General features: G+C 39.4%; 1 protein-coding gene across 4 annotated transcripts in view; it reads left to right on the top strand.

Annotated features, from left to right (window-relative positions):
* The first annotated feature begins 1,506 nt into the window (after window positions 1-1,506).
* The window catches only part of larp4b (La ribonucleoprotein 4B), a 54,828-nt gene continuing 37,187 nt past the window's right edge, over window positions 1,507-19,147 (top strand). For 3 of the 4 annotated variants that reach the window (XM_039601926.1, XM_031749004.2, XM_031749003.2), the window contains exons 1-2: window positions 1,507-2,105; window positions 10,972-11,105. In XM_039601926.1, coding sequence (XP_039457860.1) covers window positions 11,025-11,105 — 81 coding nt within the window. In that variant the 5' untranslated portion in view covers window positions 1,507-2,105; window positions 10,972-11,024. Of the gene's footprint in view, window positions 2,106-2,177; window positions 2,642-10,971; window positions 11,106-19,147 lie in introns of those variants that run through there. The other variant, XM_039601924.1, reaches the window with a different exon arrangement.

Genomic DNA, 19,147 nt, shown 5'->3' with positions numbered 1-19,147 from the left:
TGACACTGCAGTGGGTGGGTGTATTAAGGCAGGAGTCGGAGTGCAGGGAAATAACCTCATGCTGAATGTCAGCAAGACAAAAAAGAGTTGGTTGACTTCCAGAGCAGAGCTACAGGTACTTGGGTGTTCACTTGAATGGCAGACTGGGCTGGAGGACCAACAGGGATGCTGTGTACAAGCAGGGAATGAGCAGACTCTGCTTTCTGACGAAGCTCAGTGTGCAGCAAGGGCGCTGTTTACTTTGCAGTTGACTGCTGGGTGGACAGCATCGGTGCCAGAGATGGCAGCAGGCTCCACAGGATCACTGGCCAGAATCTGGAGGCGTTTGAGTCAGTGAGAAACAGGAGGTCACTGAACAAACTGCTCTCCATCATGCCCCATCACACCTGCTCTGCTCCACACTACAGAGGCAGCAGAGCTCATTCTTCCTCAGACGTGTTCAACCTCACTGAATGAAGAACGCTTCAGGAAATCATTCCTACTGCTCTCTGTAAAACAGCATAACAGCTCTGTTTTTCTGTGACAGGTGAACACACCTGTCAGGACAGCAGAATCCACATACCTTCTTAGATCTATTCTGTATATATTATTTATTAATGCCATTTGAAGTACTCTTTTGCACAGTCTGAGTCTGAATTTTGTATTTTTTAACTTAGCTTCAGTTTTATCTTCTTAATTTGTAATCACTGTTGTGTATATATAAATATTCTTTGCACCAACTCAAACTATAAGATGTGTCTATCTACCTACTATACAGAAACATAACACAATAAACCTATTTAACATGTAGCGTTAGTCTATCGACATGAGATAAACAATATAAGCCACCTTTAAAATGCTCTTACCTGAATAGAAAATCCTAATTCGTCTTGGACCTTCTTATATTTCCAAAAGTCTGTCACAAACCGACTCGCCCTCTTAGATCTTACACTGCCAAACTTTGAGCTATCAGCTTTCACAGTTAATGCCCCCAAACTGTGGAACATCAAAATATTAGGGAAGCAAACAGATAATTTCAAGAAACTCTTAAAGCACACATTTTTATTTACTAGTCCTTTTACCAAATAATGAACATAGGAATAGCAGTGCACAGTCGTGCCTGTTGAGCTCAGCCACGTTTGGTAATCTAGCAGATAAAGATTATTTGCATGCCTTCCTGATTAGTATCAAATTTTCCTTCTACTTTTGTTAACTAACATTGTTTCTTATATATTTCTTTGATTATGTTTTGCTGGATTTTTTTGCTGATTTATTTTTACTTGTGCATTATGTGTGTGTGTGTGTGTGTGTGTGTGTCTGCATATGTCTGATAGGCTGCTTGTTTGATTAAATGCCTGGTTTGAGATGTAAGTTTTCAAATATGTGAATCCCTTTGAAGCTATGTGATATTATTGGGCTATATTAATTAAAAATCTTTATAATGAAGCTCAGGTCTTTGGTGGACACTTAAAAAAAGATTTTTCTGAGCCACTGGGATGTCCGGTAAAGCTGCGCTGTAGACGATCTTTGCGCTGCACACGAAAAGGAAAGGAAACGCCGACTTCTCCATTCCAAACCCCCCTCTTCTCTCTCTCATCTTTAGCAGGAGCGAATGTTTGATCGATCGGAAGCTGGAAGACGAGTCACGTTTATTTCTCACTTTTTAGGCTTCCCCTGATTGTTTCTGGACTGGCCTCCCTCCCTCAGAGCCTGCTGTTGACCGTGAGGGATTTTGCTTCCAGACGCCAGTTTTCATCGACTGCACAAACTTGATAGGCAGGCAAGCTAGCTAGCTAGCCACCTAGCTAACTTGCTAACTAGCTTGCAGTGTTGTTAAGGGGGACCTCGTTTTCCTTTCTTTTTTCCCCCCCTTCCCCTTGTCAGTGTTGGAGTGTTTTTGTTATTGCGCTGTAACTGGCTGTGGGTGCGTCTTCTGACACCTGAAGACTGTTTGCGGGTGAAGTTTAAGCCGGTTGTTCGCAGCTAGCGTGCTCGATACAGCTTGCTAGCTCGCTAGCTAACACCCTGCGCATTTAGCCTGGAAGCCAGTTCGAGGCCTCAGTCCAGCACCACCTCCAGCAGCAGCTACCACAGTGTTTGCAGAGCCGTATAGTGAGAGTTGACAGGTGAGTAAGAAGCTGTTCTCTATCATTAAGGGGAGAGGGGTGGTAAACACACGGTCAGGGGCAAGTTAGCTCTCTTGCTAACTAACTGATTCAAATCGGTTGGGGGTTGGGGAATCCGCGAAATCACGCCTGAGGTCGCCATCTTTCATTGGATGCTGCTGCAAACCAGCTAACAAGACATGGCTGCTACTTTGCAGTCGGCTCAACTTTACCACACAGGCGTCGTGGCTACAGTAGCTGTTTTTTCTTTACCCACGCTCAGGCCGCACTTCGTCCTCATCACGGCTCAATTATTAAAGGAGTGTCGCTGAGTTTGGCCCCTGGCATGTGAGCTGCAGTCACTGCCGGCTGTCAGCTGCTAAACGCGCCTGCATTGCGTCTCCGCTGGAAGTTGTAGTGTTTTTTGACTTGTCAAGTTGATCCACACAAATGCTTCTCGAGTGTGTGTGGATGGACGGAGGTACACGCTGACAAGCAGCTGATTAGCAGCGTTTACGGCGACATCCAAGATGTCTTGCGACCATCCTCCACCAGCGGTAAGCAACCGACTATAAATACAGTCCTCTGGAGCACCCTTGCATTTTTCACCGGTAGAGTTGAACCTCGGCCTTGTTTTAGAGCACCGGTTGGGGGTCATAAATCACCTGAAGTGATTGAGCAGGGTGGAAACACGACAGGGGAGGAGTGAGCAGAGCTTGTTTTGGTTCAGGCCTTGTCTAGACTTCATGATTGAGTCACTACATCTGTAGAGGAAATGGGATGTGGTTTGACAAGGGTCACTGTTTGTTGAAGGGTTGTATTGAGGGGTTAAAGTGGGGATTCGGGGGGCAACCTCAGGTGTAGTGGCAGCGGGGTTTCTTGGCTCACAATGGGCCTTTTTGTGCTGAGAAAAGCGGTTGGTCTGCATCTAATTACTTAACAGACATCTCTTGTTTTCTGGTGTTTGTGTGTATTTGTTCACAAAATATGTACTCAAGGTTAAGTAAATTAACCCACCCTTTAAAAACATTGGTTATTAAAATGTTTATTATCAGTGTTGTGGTTTTCCTTTGGAATAACTTTGAAATAAGTTGTTTAACACTGTCTGTATTGCGTGCTCTGAGGTCTGTACTAGGAAGCAGAATTTGGACTTGAGCAAGATAACTTCAGGTGTAACTCTGGGGTTTTAGGGTTATGTAGGTATTTTTGTTGTTAAGGCGTTACATCGCTTGCTCCAGAGCAGGTTAAGTTCAAAATAAGAATGCTCAACAGGTATGAAATAACTATCCATTTACCAGTCAGCTCTTTAGAAAGTAGCGCTGCTGTGATTGCTCTGACCTCGGGGCAGGAAGGATTGTCTCTACAGGACTAAACATCTGCACATTTATTCTCTGAAAGAGTGACACAATGAATACACACAGATGAGGGGCTTGTGTCTCTAAAAATACTTACTACAAGTACCACTATAGCTGGTCTTCTTACTGCAGTTATAATAACAGCAAGATGAAAATAATTAGTGGCTAAAGGTGATAACAACTGAACCACTAACCTCTAACCATGCAGCTCTTATGATAGATATAAGATTTGGATCTTATTCTTATATTAAGTTGCTCATTCAGTGCAACCTCTACCATAGTAGAAGTTGCACTGAAGTAAACAAAAATATTATTCTACTGCTATTAGTCCTCTTTAACCATGGGAGACACAAGAAGAATATTTAAAGTACACAAAACATGGATATAAATGAAAAGTTAATGCGCCCTCTGAATTTCGGAAAAAAGCAGAAAAGAGAAGCTGCTGCAGCAGGTAAACCCGAGTTCCACTCAAGTTCACCTGTAGACTTTAAACGTGTTGTGTAGGTCAGATGTGGGCCCACCTCTGCAGTGCTGCCGCTGTCCTGTGGCTGTGCACCAGTGCAGATGCAGACAGCTTTATCTCTCTGTGGCAGTATCATGTCTTAGAATTATGGGAAATGATTAATCTTACCCTGGACATACTCTAAAGTTCTTTTCTTTATTTGATGAGCATCACTCAAAGAGATTTGAGGAACAAATTTATTCCTGTTTAAAACTATTTTAAAACTATTTTTTTGTTATGAAATTTAAAAGTAGATGTTGCCCACCAACTAGGCACCATCACCAATACTGTGTTTTATTTTATTTTTTTTATTTTTTTTAAGGATGGTTAACCAGTATTTTTAAGTAGGGTTTAATTTGCTAAAGCTTAACTTTTTGTTTGTGAAATCCACAGAAACAACAGCAGCTAGCATAAATAGAAGTGACTGTGTGATGATGTTATGGCGAGCAATGCTGAGGCTATTCTGGCACGTTGAGGCCTCACATTGAGGAGTTTCCTAATTCTAACCGCGGCTCTGGCCTTTCTGTGTGGAGTTTGCTTGTTATTCCTGTGTATGTGGGTCCTCTCTGCATACTCCACGTTCCTCCCACAGTCCAAGGACTGCTTATGTTAAATAGTGATTGTAAATTGGCCGTGGATGTGAGGTAGATTAAATGTGGCCTTGTAGTCTAAGCTGTTTGAGAGGGCAGCAAGAGTAGAAATTTGCTATAAATGTGTTTTTGCTGCAGCTATATGCATACCAGTCGTGCTTACGCATAGACGTGCATTAAAGGCCCATTCTATGCCAGCAAAAATCCTACACACTAACCAAATTGAATCCTATTTTTAATTTTTGGTCTTTACTTCTTCACAAACTGTTTTTGTTTTTATTTTTTATTACAGGCTTACCTTCTTCGTATTTTCTAAGATTATAATTTTATCTCTGAGTCAGTCACTCTGCTCTCAGCACACTTATGTTTGTGATTGGTCAGATGCTGCCAGTGTTAATTAGATTAGATTAAGTTGACAATGACCTTTGTGTAATCAGTTGGCCTAATTGTTGATGTTGGGTGTAGTTAAGCCAGATAAAATAAAGAGATCTGGGCATTTTGTTATGCCTTTTGTAAGTACAGGTATAGGTGGAGTTAAACGTGGGATTGGGGCTCTCTAAGTTCAGGTATAGTGAGGGTGAAATAAGCAAGAAAAGAATTTGTATTGAGTTGTTTCTTTTTGAGCAGGCAGTTATCAGCCAGCCTGTGTGTTTATCCAAGTTCAATTTGACTTAATATTTATAAGCTGTTACTTTAAACCACAGTACTACACACGATCAGGTTAGGCTGCCTTAGGGCTGTGCAATTAATGAAAATTAAATTTCACTTACAGTTTTGGCTTCTCACAATTATCCATGTTAAATGTTTTGACAGACTGATAATATTTCAGTGACGACCTGTAAAGCGACCTAAGGGAAATGTCTCTGGTCTGGAGTTTATCCTGCATGAAGTAAATATCACACTTGGCTCACTCTCAGAGTGCAGGTGTTTTCTCTAAAAGGCAGTTTGTGTGTTGGTTGAAGGTGTTGTCTCAGAGGTTGAAATTACAACGCTGTGGGCATGAGACGTATTCCTGCTGGCAGCTTAAGGCTAAAAAATGTAATTGTCGCTGAATTGGAGAGAAATGAACTTGTTCTTTATTTATATTTTAAAAGAAACTTCAGATTTTTTTTTTTAACTGGTTTTAATTTAATTTTAAAATGGTGTGGGTGTGGGGAGGTGTGATTTCTCTTCTTAACTACTTGCCACAGGAGGGATTTATACGCTTTTGAATTACTCATTAATTCAAATTGATGAGCAATTAGTGAGTTACTGTGTGTGATACCAAAAATAGAATTAAGAAAAACCCAACTCTGTTAATATTTAGATGACGTTTGATGAACAACAGCTCGCAGTGCAGGACGCAAAATCTGCATCTTTACTGTTTCTGAGAGCAGCACAGTTCACACAGTCTATCTCAACCCTCAGAACAAAAGCTGTCCAACCTTTCTGTGTATTTACTTTTACACAAACGAGGCAGAACATGTTAAATGTTTTAGCCAAATCAACTGGACTGATGCTTTACCTCAGTAACGTTAGTATTACCAGGGTGAGGTTCCTGAAGTAGTTTAAAATAGTTTACATTAATGTCACTGCAACTGTCATTTTCACAAGTTCTGCGTTTCCTCTGTGTGGTTCTTTCAGTTTATTCATATTTACATTTGTGACTAGTGATCCAAGTTTGCATGCTTTCAGCTTCACGATGTGCGATAGTTTCTGACCAGAGTGAAAACGTAATGTTCTCACTACTCTAAAACAAGCATTACCCAACCTTTGGGCTAAACAAAGAGTATTTTAGCTGATATCACAGCCTGGTAGCTATGTCATTTGTTGTGCCATAGGTCAGCTTATATATCAAGTAGATGTAGATCTAACAGGTTCATAATATGATTTCAAGTTTCTGCACAAAAGTATTGAATTTGAAATTTGTTCATAAATTTGGCTGCCAGCAATTATGAAAACGACACAGTCCGGATCAAACGATGACTGTTTTTGCTCCAGCAGGAAGCATTTGGTCCTCCACAAAAGCAAAGCCTGATCAGTTGAGTTCAACTCGATCCAGGATGATTAAAGGAGAGCTTTAGCTCCGTAAGATCTCTCTAGAGGAAGTAAAACTACTGAGATTTCTATAAGTGAACCTGTGGAAGGATTATTAGTGTTTGCCTTCAGCTTCTTTTATCTCCAGAGTGCTCACAGGCTTTCACATGGTCTGCTTTCAGCTCTGTGCCACTCGCCTCGTAGGTGCAGTGCAGAACATCAGTTCAGTGTTGCTTTTGCAGTCTTCGCTCCAATCTGTACCCCAAAAACTTCCTGCAAATGATGTGACATGGGCTCTGCCAACAAAAATGCCTGTTTGGGTGTTTTAGGGACAGACTAACACCTTTTTTTTTTTTTTTTTTTTTTTTTTTTTCTTCCCTTCCTTAAGCTGTTTACCAAATAAGCTCTTACAGTGACTGTAGTTTTAAATCTGCAGAAACCGTTTCAGACCACGACCCTTTCCGGAAGAGCTCCCTGAGGTGAGCGTGGTTCAGCCTCAATAGGAACAGGCAGTTGACCGAAGGGCAGCTGACATAGACAAGAATGAGACTTTCTGGCTTTAATCACAGCACCAGAGTTATTTTTTATTTATGTGTGTGGTGATTTTTATCAGAGGTAGAAGTTCAAATCAGAACGTCAGCATTAAAGAGCAGCAGTTTGGAAAAAGGGCTGCCAAGACTTTGTTGTGTCAGTATTTCAGTCCTTTAAATGTGTGACAGCAGAAACAGAAAAATACATCAGAGAATTTGGTACTGAAGCACACAAGGTGACATGAAAACCCAGAACCCCACACCCAATCGTTGGTTACTAGCTTCCTATTTAGTCCAAAAATAATAAAAATAATAGATTTTGCATGACTTGTCAGCTAGTTACACACTCGGGTTGTGTGCAGGTTTCAGTTGTCAAACAGCTTTTATATGTTAGGTGCAAAGTTTATCACACAAACAGATGCTTCGATTATTGATGTGAGTTGATGGAGGCTTGTGCTTAGCCCCATTCATCACAGCAGCAGTGACACTGTGTCATTATGTGGATCAAAGGTCACCGGCTTTACAGCCACACCATTCTTTTTCTGCTTTGTATGCGAACACAGCGAGGGCCCGTGTCAGGGACAGGCGCCCGATTGTTAGGCGGATTATCACGCTTTACAAGCAGGACAGAAAAGGTGGTGTTTCCAGTGGTGTTTTGTTTTGTGTCTCCCCCCCCCCGTTACACTGAGGTCAAACGTTGTGGAAGTGATCATCCAATCGGGCCTTGGGGATGAGAGAGTGATGTCGAGAACTTGACCTACAAAACCTCATGACGTTTGACTCGTATATAAACAGAAAGCAAAGAGTGCAGCTAAGCATCCTTTTTACGTGGAAAAGAATTCAGGAAGGCAGGGCTTGATGGTGTAAGTGTTTTGCCCGCATTTGTGACTAAAAATAGATGCACGAGGACAATAAAAAGTATTTAGGAGCGTATGTTCAAATATTTAGCCAGTAGGATGGAGCATTGTAGCGCTGACACGGGCAGTTGTTAAAGCCCATAAGAGTCCTTCATTAGACCGCCTGAAAACCTGAAGAAAAGTGACGTTTTTAGCTTTAAGGAAAAGCTGCTTGTTTAGTCTGCTGCAAACTTTAAATTTGGTAAACTTCAGGTTCATAGAAGCCATCCAATCTCTCTAGCAGACTTACCTTCTATTACAGTTATTTTAAAGCTTTAATAACAAATATTTTCTTACACATTTAGATTTTAAAAACATGGTGGCAAACTAAACGGACAGCTTTTATTTTGACTTATCTTTATGTGTTTGCTTTATTGCTGTGTGAAACAGGAGAGCAGTGGATGAGAGCAGCTGAAAAGATTATTTTCTTCATGTTTGTTGAGTGGTCGGTCCAGAAAAGTCTGATTGGATTTTTACCTGCCGTGATTGTGATTGTGACAATGACGAGTGCCGCTCCTGTTAACTCAAGAAAAACATTTTTGTTTTAATGCGCCTGGTTTCACCGCCTCATCAGAGAAATGAGGCTGAAGATCAACCAGAAATTACACACATGATCTGTGTGTCAGTCTCATTGGTGCTTTATTATTAACCTTTCTGTTGAGACAGCAGGTTACAACATTAACAATAATAAATTTTAATCACTCACATGCTGCTAAATATTCTCTGCAGTCTGTATCAGTTTGTAGCTACATATGGGGAACATGATGCCTGCGTGATCATTGCTGCCTTCTTTGTGTGAAAGTGTGCTTGCAGGGAAAACTAATCAGTTTGCTTCACAGGTGAAATCATAACTGGAAACGCCATCATTGGTTAATCAACCTAGCTTACAGGCTTTTCAGTGGTTATGTTGAACCCTAAGTGTAAAGATTGGAGGTGGGAGTTGCCAGACACCCCACGATACAATCTTATCAGAATACTTCACTCATGATATGACAATTTAATTTTTTTTTTAAAAATATTTTGCAGTTAGTATTGCAATAACACATACTCCACTTTATCACATTTTGTCAGTTGCATTCTTTCAACACAGTTGAAAAAAACCCGATCACATTTTTTAAACTAATTTTTTTCAGTGATGTCCTCAAAGTTGAACTTAGTCAGTATCTATTTTATCCTATAAGATAAAGTTATCACACTTAAGCTGTTTTTATTTTTGTCTTTTCTTTTTTTGTCTTTCTTTTTTTTTTTTTTTTTTTTTTTTTTTTGAGCTGCAAAAATCCGACCGTCACGAGAACCTGCCATAAATGTTGCCAGACAAAGTCTGTGTGCTCTGTCTGCTATTGAATGGTGTCAAGTAGGCAATTAACTGTGATAAACCATTGACAAGCACATATCTGCTGCTGTCTACATAGACAGAAATTCACATTTAATTAATACATTTCAACTCTGCAACCTTCCTGTTCTATAGGCATATAAACCAGAATACAGCTAGCTGGTAGCCTGTTGTGTTGAGTCCCCTCGAATTCTGGTCATTGACAAAGACTCGTTTAGACTCAACGCAACATGTTGGCAATCTGTCTCATTCCAAAAGTCTTTCTTAGTTACTGCAGTCAGTCCAAGTTGGACTGCAACTGTTAGTATTAAGGTTGCCTCCTATCTGGCAACCTGTGCAATTGCCCTGCCATCATAAGTGGTGATGAGAGTGCAACAGCATCAAGCTCTGGGCAAACATTTTGTTACCACGAGTTTTAATCTGTTGCAGAATGTGAAAAAATTCAATACAATTATTCATTTATTTATTTGATTTTTAGGCCCAGATTATTGTGTTTGATTACAATACAGCTATTTGGTGTCCCTGTATAGATACCACCATAACAAAATATTGCAATGCTACTATGTATCTTTTTTTAATACCCCTAAAAAAAAATTGTCAAAAATGGTTAAAAGTTTACTTTTTTTGTGTGCCCACAAGCAGCAAATGTAGCAGGTGTTAAAGATAGAAAACTGTTTGCTTTCTGTGGATGCACCTGTTGTTTTCAACATAACTGCATGGCTGTTTAATGCCGAGATGCACCATCACACACGTACACATACACATTTTATTTTATATTTTAAACTGAGAAAACCGTAATGTTAAAATTCAGTCATACAAGCACGAGGGCTGGTAAACCCATAAAAGCACGAGATAAACATCAGCACTGTCATCAGTAAATGTCAGTATTCACAGGCAGCAGGAAATGGAAAATCTTTTATTGAATGGGAATATAAAATACAAAATTTAACCTTGAAAAATACAACAGTTCAATAAAAACGAGCACAAAAGAACAATTACACATTTCATTTAAATAATCGGCTAAATATTAAAGCCTGCGTTGGTCGTTTAATGCAAAAATGGCCAAACTGTCAACTAAACAAACAGCTGCTAAATATGAATCAAAGCCACGTTGTGTAATCGAGGCCTGTAAAGTAGATGGGTCTAATTCACTGGTTGTTTCTGTTACGAGTTTCAGAGCTTTCCGTGTTACTATATTTGTATTATTTCCAATTGATAGCTTTTCTTAGACATTGGTTTGACATACTTTCAATGTGTCAGAACAAGCTGACGTTCAATTTTTCATATTTTGTCATCACGTCTGTCGGAAGTGTCTGAAATGAGAATAGTGGCCTCCGTACGTGTCATTAAGCACAGATTGAAATGGTTTGAACAACGACATATTGTCAGTTTTGCCATTACAATTTTAAGAGAAGCAACAACGTGTTGGTAGTTTAAATTAATGTAAAGTTAAGTCTGTAGGAGGAAAATATCCACACATGCACTGATCGTTATTCTGTCCATATACAAGCATTAAAAACAATTTGTGTGAAAAATCAGATTTAATAATGCAACTGTCAGACACTACCTCCTGACTCCTTTATCTTACACATGTACCAGCTGATGATACGCTGACAAACATCCGTTGTTGACTCAGACTTGTTTGTCCCTTCTGCCCCCCTGTAGCTTACTTGGTGACACAGAGACTTCTCCCTGAGGAGCCAAGAAGCAGACGGCTCATGACTTCTGACCAGGACACGAAAGTTGTAGCTGAACCACAGGTGCAGCAAGTACAAGAGGCAAAAGAGAACTCTCATTTGGTGAGTTTAACGCGCAAACATTCATGTTTTTCAGTTGAGCTTACACCACTGTGCTGTTTTTACTGGAGCCACCTGCTCGGTTTGTTGTAGTTCAATACTGTTCCAGCATGTGTTGAGCTTGTATGCAAACACAGTCATTCAGGGGGTTGTAGCTGCACTTAAACTGAAGGAACAAAAAAGGGTGGAACTGATCCTGATTTTGGTCTGGAAACCCTTTAACTGAAGAGCCAGGCATATTTCTTTGGATCTTTGGCCCTACAAAGGCGTGATTGCTGACTTTCAGCAGTCACTATTGTTGAGCGCAGAAATTTACATGCAAATGTAAGCAAACTTGGCTCAGTTCTTGGCAGCAACCTGAGCAGTGCTGTAGACAGTGACAACAATGAAAGAATTTTTAAAAAAAGAAAGAAACTGAGGTGGAGCTCAGAGGAGACGGAGGGGTACAGAGTAACACGCTGACCTGGCCCGTGTTCCTGTTCTGCTAAGTCAATGAAGTCGTTACACGAATGAACCGTACAGAAACAATTTGGTTTATGTTGTTTCCAGTTCATTAAAACAATCCATTTGACTGATGGAAAACATGGCACACAGTTTTTCTTTGCATCAGGGACATTTTCACACTGTTTTTCAGACAAAGTTTGATGTCTGTGTTAAGGATACACGGCAGCTTTTCATTAATATTCAACGAAAATGTCTTGACGAGGGCACAGTAACAAAGCAAATACATTAGGGCTGTAAATGAATATTCTTCTTATGATTATATATTTGAGTGAGTCTTTGTAAAACAGATGTTTAAATGTGAAAATAATAGCTTGTCGGGAAAACAAAGATTCGAGCAGAGCCTTACCAGCTGGAGAGAGAAATTATTTTGTCCTTTAAACAGTCTTAAGTCAAAACTTTTTCACTTATTTCTCAAGTTTTTTTTGTTCTATTAACTCTTTTATGTTGTTTTATATGTTTAAATAACAGTTAATTACTGCATGAACAAGCTTAATGATTGCGCCCTTCCATCTGATCTCCAAACTGGCTCAGACCTGGAAATGACAATACTTTGATTCTGTGTGGAGGTTTTTGACTCAATAATGGAGCCTATACAGCTTTGACAGCACTTAATTAATAAAATTAGTTTTGATGATGTAAGATCACTTTTCTTCCAGGCATATTTATCTTTTTTTGTAGCTTTTATTTTATTTACCTTGTTCATACATGTAAAGCACCTACACAAATGCTGAAGTTAAAAATTAGCCAAAAACAAACACACAAAATCAAGTTCATGGACATTTGAATAGTCCCAGGTCAGTGCAAGTCTGCCTCTATTCAATTAATTAAAAATCCTTAATTTTAAGTCCTTTCTTTACTTTGTATGACAACCTTTTGTCCCAGTGTTGTAGAAAGTATTCTTTTTTTTCCTGTCTGATCTTTCACATCATCAGAGTCTCCTCAACAGCAAACACCTCATTCTGTAGCTTGGTGTTTCAATCCTTAGTTTGGTGATAATTTTCTTTGCTGGTGCCAGATATGCCCTTAGGATATACGTCCCTTAAGATAACTCAAGTATAGGATCAGAAATGATCTTGGAATCATATATTTCACCGAATCTTTCACCAAGCTGAATGAATGCCATCCCAGCTTTATTTTCCCAAATGTCCAACAAATGTGAGTGTGGTTTGTTTCCATATGACCGCATTTTCATAATTTCGAGCATGGCTGGGATTTCTGGAATTTCTTCATCCAGCTCCCGTTTCCATTTATTTTTCTTATATAAGGTTATAATGTATATGATCTCTAGATTCCATCAAATTACAGACACTAGTGTGGGAACTGTTTCTTTGTAAGATGATCCAAGCGTCTTTATAATGGGATGTACTTTGGCCTAGTTTATCTTTATGCCATTTATGTAGTAATCCCATATCATGGTTTTGTACACAAAGCCATGTTTATAATTTTTAGTTGTAGGATTTTATGTGTTGTCCAGATCACAATCCTAATAGTTTGTGTTGGAATAAGTGAACAACCTCTGCATTGCTGCAGACAGCCTGTAATACTTTCTTTTAAAATCTTCTTAGTTTCTGTGTCTATGTCCTTACAAACCAATGACATCATAATAGATTTCACCTGAATATAAATACTATACAATCTGTATTTTATATTAAAGTGCTGCCGTGCACTACTTTAGAGTTGTATAATGGGCGTAGCAGTAAAGATACTCTAAAGGTCAGTATTCATGTAGCATTTTCATAATGTCACATGAGTTGTCACAGTGAATTATCTTTTGTGGGGATGGCTTTGGGGTTGTACCATAACATAAATTCTCAGTCTTGAAATCTAAAAAAAAATCCTCTTTTTCATATGTAACAATGAAAATTAATTTAATTTAATTTAAAATCTTGGAAGGTTCAGTTTTTTGGGTTACCTGTCACATTTATTCATCTCTATGGATGTATTTCATGGTAAATCAACCATAGAAAGTTAAAGTTTCTTCAGCACCAGCCTGCCTATATTAAACTATGTTGGGGGGGATGGGGTGTATTTCAAATCAGCCAAAATGGCATCATAGCTGCCACAGCCTGTTTTTCACTGCAGCTGATTTCCCACACTGATTGCATATAATAGACGAGTGTTCAATAAAGAATTGGGAGGCAAAGAAAAAGGCAACTCTTGTAACTAAATAACCATGACCTGTTTTTGTTTCTCACTTTTCATGGGCCTGTAGCAGTCCTATTGATCATAGCTGTGACATTTTATTTCTCGTTGAAGCGTGAAGGCCAGACAGAGAAGTACATCAGAGTTTGAGTCCTGTGTCTTTAGGTAACATGTTGTTTTTAGTAAAATGACTGAGTGGGTCTGGCTACAATGTTTTACTATGACAGATGCTTTAAAATGTTCTAATGTAATTAATTATGGTTTTCATTTTTATACAAAAGGGATAGAAAGCTAATTTAAAAGTCCTGATCTGTTTAAAAACTAGGGGTTGAGTCTTAAGTGGCTTTCCTGCTTAATATTTGTAAGTTATAAAACAACACAAGGTATCAATAAATTGTGATCATAACAAGAAAAACCGTTTAACCAGATGTGGTTCCTTCTTTTTAAACACGGAGAAATGTCAAAAGTTTTTTACACGTTGTATGTTGAAGATGAATCGCACCGATCAGTCAGTTTCGTTTTGTGGTCTGCACTGACTGAGTCGGTGCAACGTGTGAAGTATCATTAACGTACATCTGGGTGTGTCTGAAATTGCAGAAGGTCGCCGTGGGTGTCAACCAGACATTTCCATTATCTGAGTTCAAGTCAATAGTTTGCTTCACAAAGATTATGCTTCCCATTAGTACTGTTTTGGAAAATCTTCTGAGGGAGGTGGCACCAGGATTTGTGGCCTCTTAAAGCCTTCCATCATACAGAATAAACAATTGCATCTTGTTGCAGTCATCGGTCGTGTTATTCTTTTCACATAAGGTTAGGAAATGTAAATTAAACACCAAGTTTAAGAATAACACATTAGCTCTCTGCTTGAATTTTTTTTTCCCAGATCCCCCACAATATTGTCTATTGGGACAACCCTATGGCACACAATATTTGTGAAGCATAAACAGTTTGTGGAACTAATAACTCCACGTTAATAAAATATACCGCTGAACAAACTGCTGGGTACTGTTAGTTCGCCTGGTAGCATAAACAGTCTGTGCTAACAGCTGTGAAAGGCTCCATCCATCACAAGGTAAATGTGGGATGATTTGGAGAGCAGAGATGCTCTAAATCAGCCTCAACGGCCGGTGTCCTGCAGGTTTTAGATCTCACCCTGGGTTTAACACACCTGAATCAAATGATTAGATCATCACCAGGCCTCTGGAGAACTTCATGACATTTTGAGGAGGTAATTTAGCCATTTAAATCAGCTGTGTTGGATCAAGGACACATCTAAAACCTGCAGGACACCGGCCCTTGAGGCCTGGAGTTCCCCCCGACTCCTGCTATAAATTAACCTATAAGAGGGGGGGGGGGTTTTTTAAAGTTTTTTTAACTACTCCCTCGGGATGAATAAAGTACAATTAATCAATCAATCAATCAATCCCGGGCAGGGCAGCTGCTCCACGCAGAGCATCTGGGAACTTGAGTGTTGTGCTACGAAGCAGGATCAGTGGGTTCATGAAGTATGTAGAGCTTCTCTAAAGGTGGATTTGGCTCGATCACTATAGCAGCTGAACACAACCAAGTCATGATGAGTTTTTTATTTAAAGTCACCTAATAGCAACACGTCTTCACAAGTCTTTATGCTTAAAGTGTAATATAGATTCTCAGCTCGGCAACCTGTTGAGCCAGACCTCACTAACACCTCTAGATGAAGGCCAGCACTAGAGCTGCAGCACTGCAAGCTGCATGTGTCACATCGTCCCTGGAATTTGCATGTAGTTAGGTGGTGACGTAGAAAATGTGTAAATGTTTTTATGCTTGGTCCTCGTCTGTTGCCGAGTATTAACACTTCATGAACTGCAGCTACGAGAACATAGGTTGGAAAGTAATTATTTAAATTTGTAGGTTATCACTGAGAATAATTAATCGGTAAAATTTATTTCACTTTGATCTGGTCTAAAACTGAAGTGGTTTTTCTTTGCTGCAAGAAAGACGCGTGGTGTCACCTTTTGCTGTTTATTTCAAAGCTTTTTAGAGATCACTTGTCTCTCTGCTAAAATCTGTGTTTGGAGTAGACCATGTTAAGTTTTCGTTTTTGTTTGTTTGTTTTTTTGTGGAAGTCGTGTTTGACCTCCACCAAATTGATTTGATAGAGTAAATAAACATTGGAAATCCAAAAAGGCTTATTAGGATCCATATTGACTGATATATCGGTGTGTCCATAAACTGAATCGTCAAAAAACAGTCTGTTTTCATTATACTTCAGCAGTACTTATTTTTGACAATACTAATAGCCCACCAGCATGGTTATTTTATCCCCGAAATGCTGCCTTTCTGCTCCTTATTTATATGCTAGTTACTGTTCATTGAAAACCTTTGGACGTGCATCCAAAAAATACATTTCAAATTTGAAACACAAAATGTAACTGGAGCAAATTTTTTCCATTTCTGATCACTGAACATTGATTGTTCCACAAGCCTTTCGGATCAGGAAGTGAGAATGAAAGGATCCCAGGTTTTAAAGCCTGCTGCAAGGGAGAAGTACTGCCCGAGCTAAAGTGGTTATTCCTGTGTGTTTTCCTTTTATCGGCGACTCTGTGTATTAATCCTCAATCGTGTCCCCAGAGATTCCTCAGTTCATCTGCACGACCTCTGTGCTTTCGTAGGGAACTTCACAGCGCTGCAGGTTTGATTGACAGCAGCACATGCGAGCCTGTTGGGGCTAAATGTGGTCACTGGGGTGGGATATTACAGCAGGCTCTGACCAAATACTGGTAAATTCTGGCTGTGACAGTAAATACGCCTTCTCTGTCGTCCACTTAACCAGCTGCTGCTTTTCTCAGGCCAGACGTGTCTGGTTAGACTGGAGGTGGGCGGTGAGGTGTAGTAGCTGTGATTTAAAAACATAAGTTTCCCATTCCTCCCCCGGTTGGGTCGAACTGTTTTTCTGAGAAGTGTTTGTGGCACTTTTCTGGTATGGTGTCTGGCTCTCTTGGCTGGTGGTGCTGCAAGATTATTAGTTGTATTAGGGTTGGGCAGTGTGGTCCAAAAATAATGTTTTAGTGCTTGTATCCTCAATGCAGGCAGAGAGATATTGGTATTTATCATGAAAGCAACAAGTAAGATGTTGCAAGACTTTTTGATTAGACTTTTTGAATTTAATAGAACTGAATGGAAGCTACATTTGTTATATTTATACAGCACCAAATCACAATGGTAGTCACCTCAGGGCGCTTTGTATTATAAGGTAATGACCCAACAATAATACACCAAAACCCGAACAATCAAGCGACTCACTTTGAGCAAGCACATGGCGACAGTGGGGAGGAAACACTCCCCTTTAGCAAAAAGAAACCTGCTGCAGAACCAGGCTCCGGGAGGGGCGGCCATCTGCTCCGGTTTGAGCTGGGTTCTCAATCAATGTTGGCCTACAACAATTATTAAAAAAGGATAATGATGATAAAAATGTTAATTTTGCTACATTTATTCATACTATTTATTTTTGCTACTAACTTAACACCCAGGTTTGTCAGTTACGATTTTGGCCTCCTACAATTATGAAAGAAAAAAAAAATCCTGGGAAAAAATGATTGGGTCTTGTGATCAATCACACCTGTTTACTTAAACACAGAGTCCTTTTTCCTCTCCTTATCAACCTAAATTCTTTTCTTATTTATATCAGCAAGATGTATGACAATTTTGATTAAAAAGACCTTTACAGGCTCTTTAAACTTACAGAGTGGGGTTGTTGAGTGCTGAGATGCACAGTGATTAGAAGTCAAATGCCTGACATTAACATCAGCACACAAACTGTGTGCTGGGAGCTTCACAGCAAGGGTTTACATGCCCCAGCGGCTCCAGGTGTAATGTGTAGGTGGCCCACTACTTCTCTTCCCTATAGTGTATGTCCGTATAAATGATAATTGTTTTTAATAACCATTTCCACTTTAAGTAGTAATAAATATCCCGACCTTCGTTGGCATTTTTTGTTTTGTGTGGGGTTTTGTTTGTTTGTTTGTTTGTTTTTCATCCAAGTGCTGTGATTTGAAGCTGAGTGTTTGTAGTGTTGGTTCCTGGTCTTTAAATCACTCCCCTGATGCGAGTGTATCTCATACTCTTTGTGTTTTTAAAAGGGAAATCATTCTTACTCTCGCTGTTTCTTAATGGTAATTCTTACTGTAGCAGAAACTGGAATTTCCTCAGTGCAGCGAAGCATAGCTGCTGCTGCTGCAGTACAGGTGAAATATGGGGACTTGACCTGAGAACAAACATTCACAGGGGTTGACTCCTCAGGTTGGGCTTCAGTCAACCTCCTCAAATAGGAAAGAATGCACAATTGAGGAAATGGGCAGAAAGTGAGCGGATGGCCTTGAGGCGAAGAAAAGTTATTTTTCCTGTGTGCTCCAAAATTAGGAAATGGAAAGAGCCTGCTGGGTGTTTTTTGTTTTTTTTGTTTTTCCACTGTCATTTACAGATGCACAAGATTAGAAAGTAGATTGCAGCGAAAAGGAAAGAGCAAACTACCCTCATGGTTGGGTAGGTCTCAGGTGGGATTCGTTGTGGGAAAAGTGGTCAGAGAAGGAAAATACAGCCCTCAAAGTTAAAGGTTTCTGAGGAAAGAGATGCCACCACATCATATAACGCACAAGAGTTGTAGTTTAGGCCAGGTTACGTTCACATTTATATAATGAGCATTTAAAAAGACTGTAGACTCTACATGACCCAGCTGCTACCAGCTAATTCAGTTTTGAACAAAGGCTTGAATCTAAAGCTTGTGAAACTGTTGAGCCCACAGGAAGTAAAACTTGATGTTCAACCAACATAAAAAAAAACAACAACGTGTTAACAGTTACTTCCTCAGAATTTAGATAGAACTGCGGGTTAGTCTGCACACTCATTTCTGTCAGATATGAATAAAATTCGACAACAATTATCATGCAGTTTGTATCTTAGTAATCTCAAAAAATACTTACTACTGGGCTATGCAGTTATATTATGGCATGCTAAGAGTTCCAGAGGGAAACTTGTAAATATGATTAAATAATTAATTAATTGGGTTAAAAAATTCAGTAATAATTCATTTAAATATAAATTGATTTTAAAACTTGTTTCTCTAATTATTTCACGGTTGCGGTGCTACATTATATCTTGAATTTGTTTTACTTGTCAATCTAATCCATTAAAGTCGGGGACGGGTCTAAGAACCATGTAGTCTAAAAGATTGTTTTGATTTGAAGTTAGTTTTGGCTCAACTTGGTCAGCGGTCTCAACAAATGCTGGTGTGCTTTTGCAAATTCGGTTTTTGGTGATGTAGAAACAATAGTATTTTAAAACTTGACTTAGAGTTTGGAGTGCTTGACATGCATTCTGGGATACCTGGCTGCCCCACATCAGTCTATTGTCTGGGATTAATC

This window comes from Oreochromis aureus, linkage group 18 (genome assembly GCF_013358895.1).
Source record: "Oreochromis aureus strain Israel breed Guangdong linkage group 18, ZZ_aureus, whole genome shotgun sequence".
Classification (NCBI taxonomy): domain Eukaryota; kingdom Metazoa; phylum Chordata; class Actinopteri; order Cichliformes; family Cichlidae; genus Oreochromis; species Oreochromis aureus.
The sequence above is the reverse complement of the archived record's forward strand: the minus strand, read 5'-3'. Positions and strand labels throughout refer to the sequence as shown.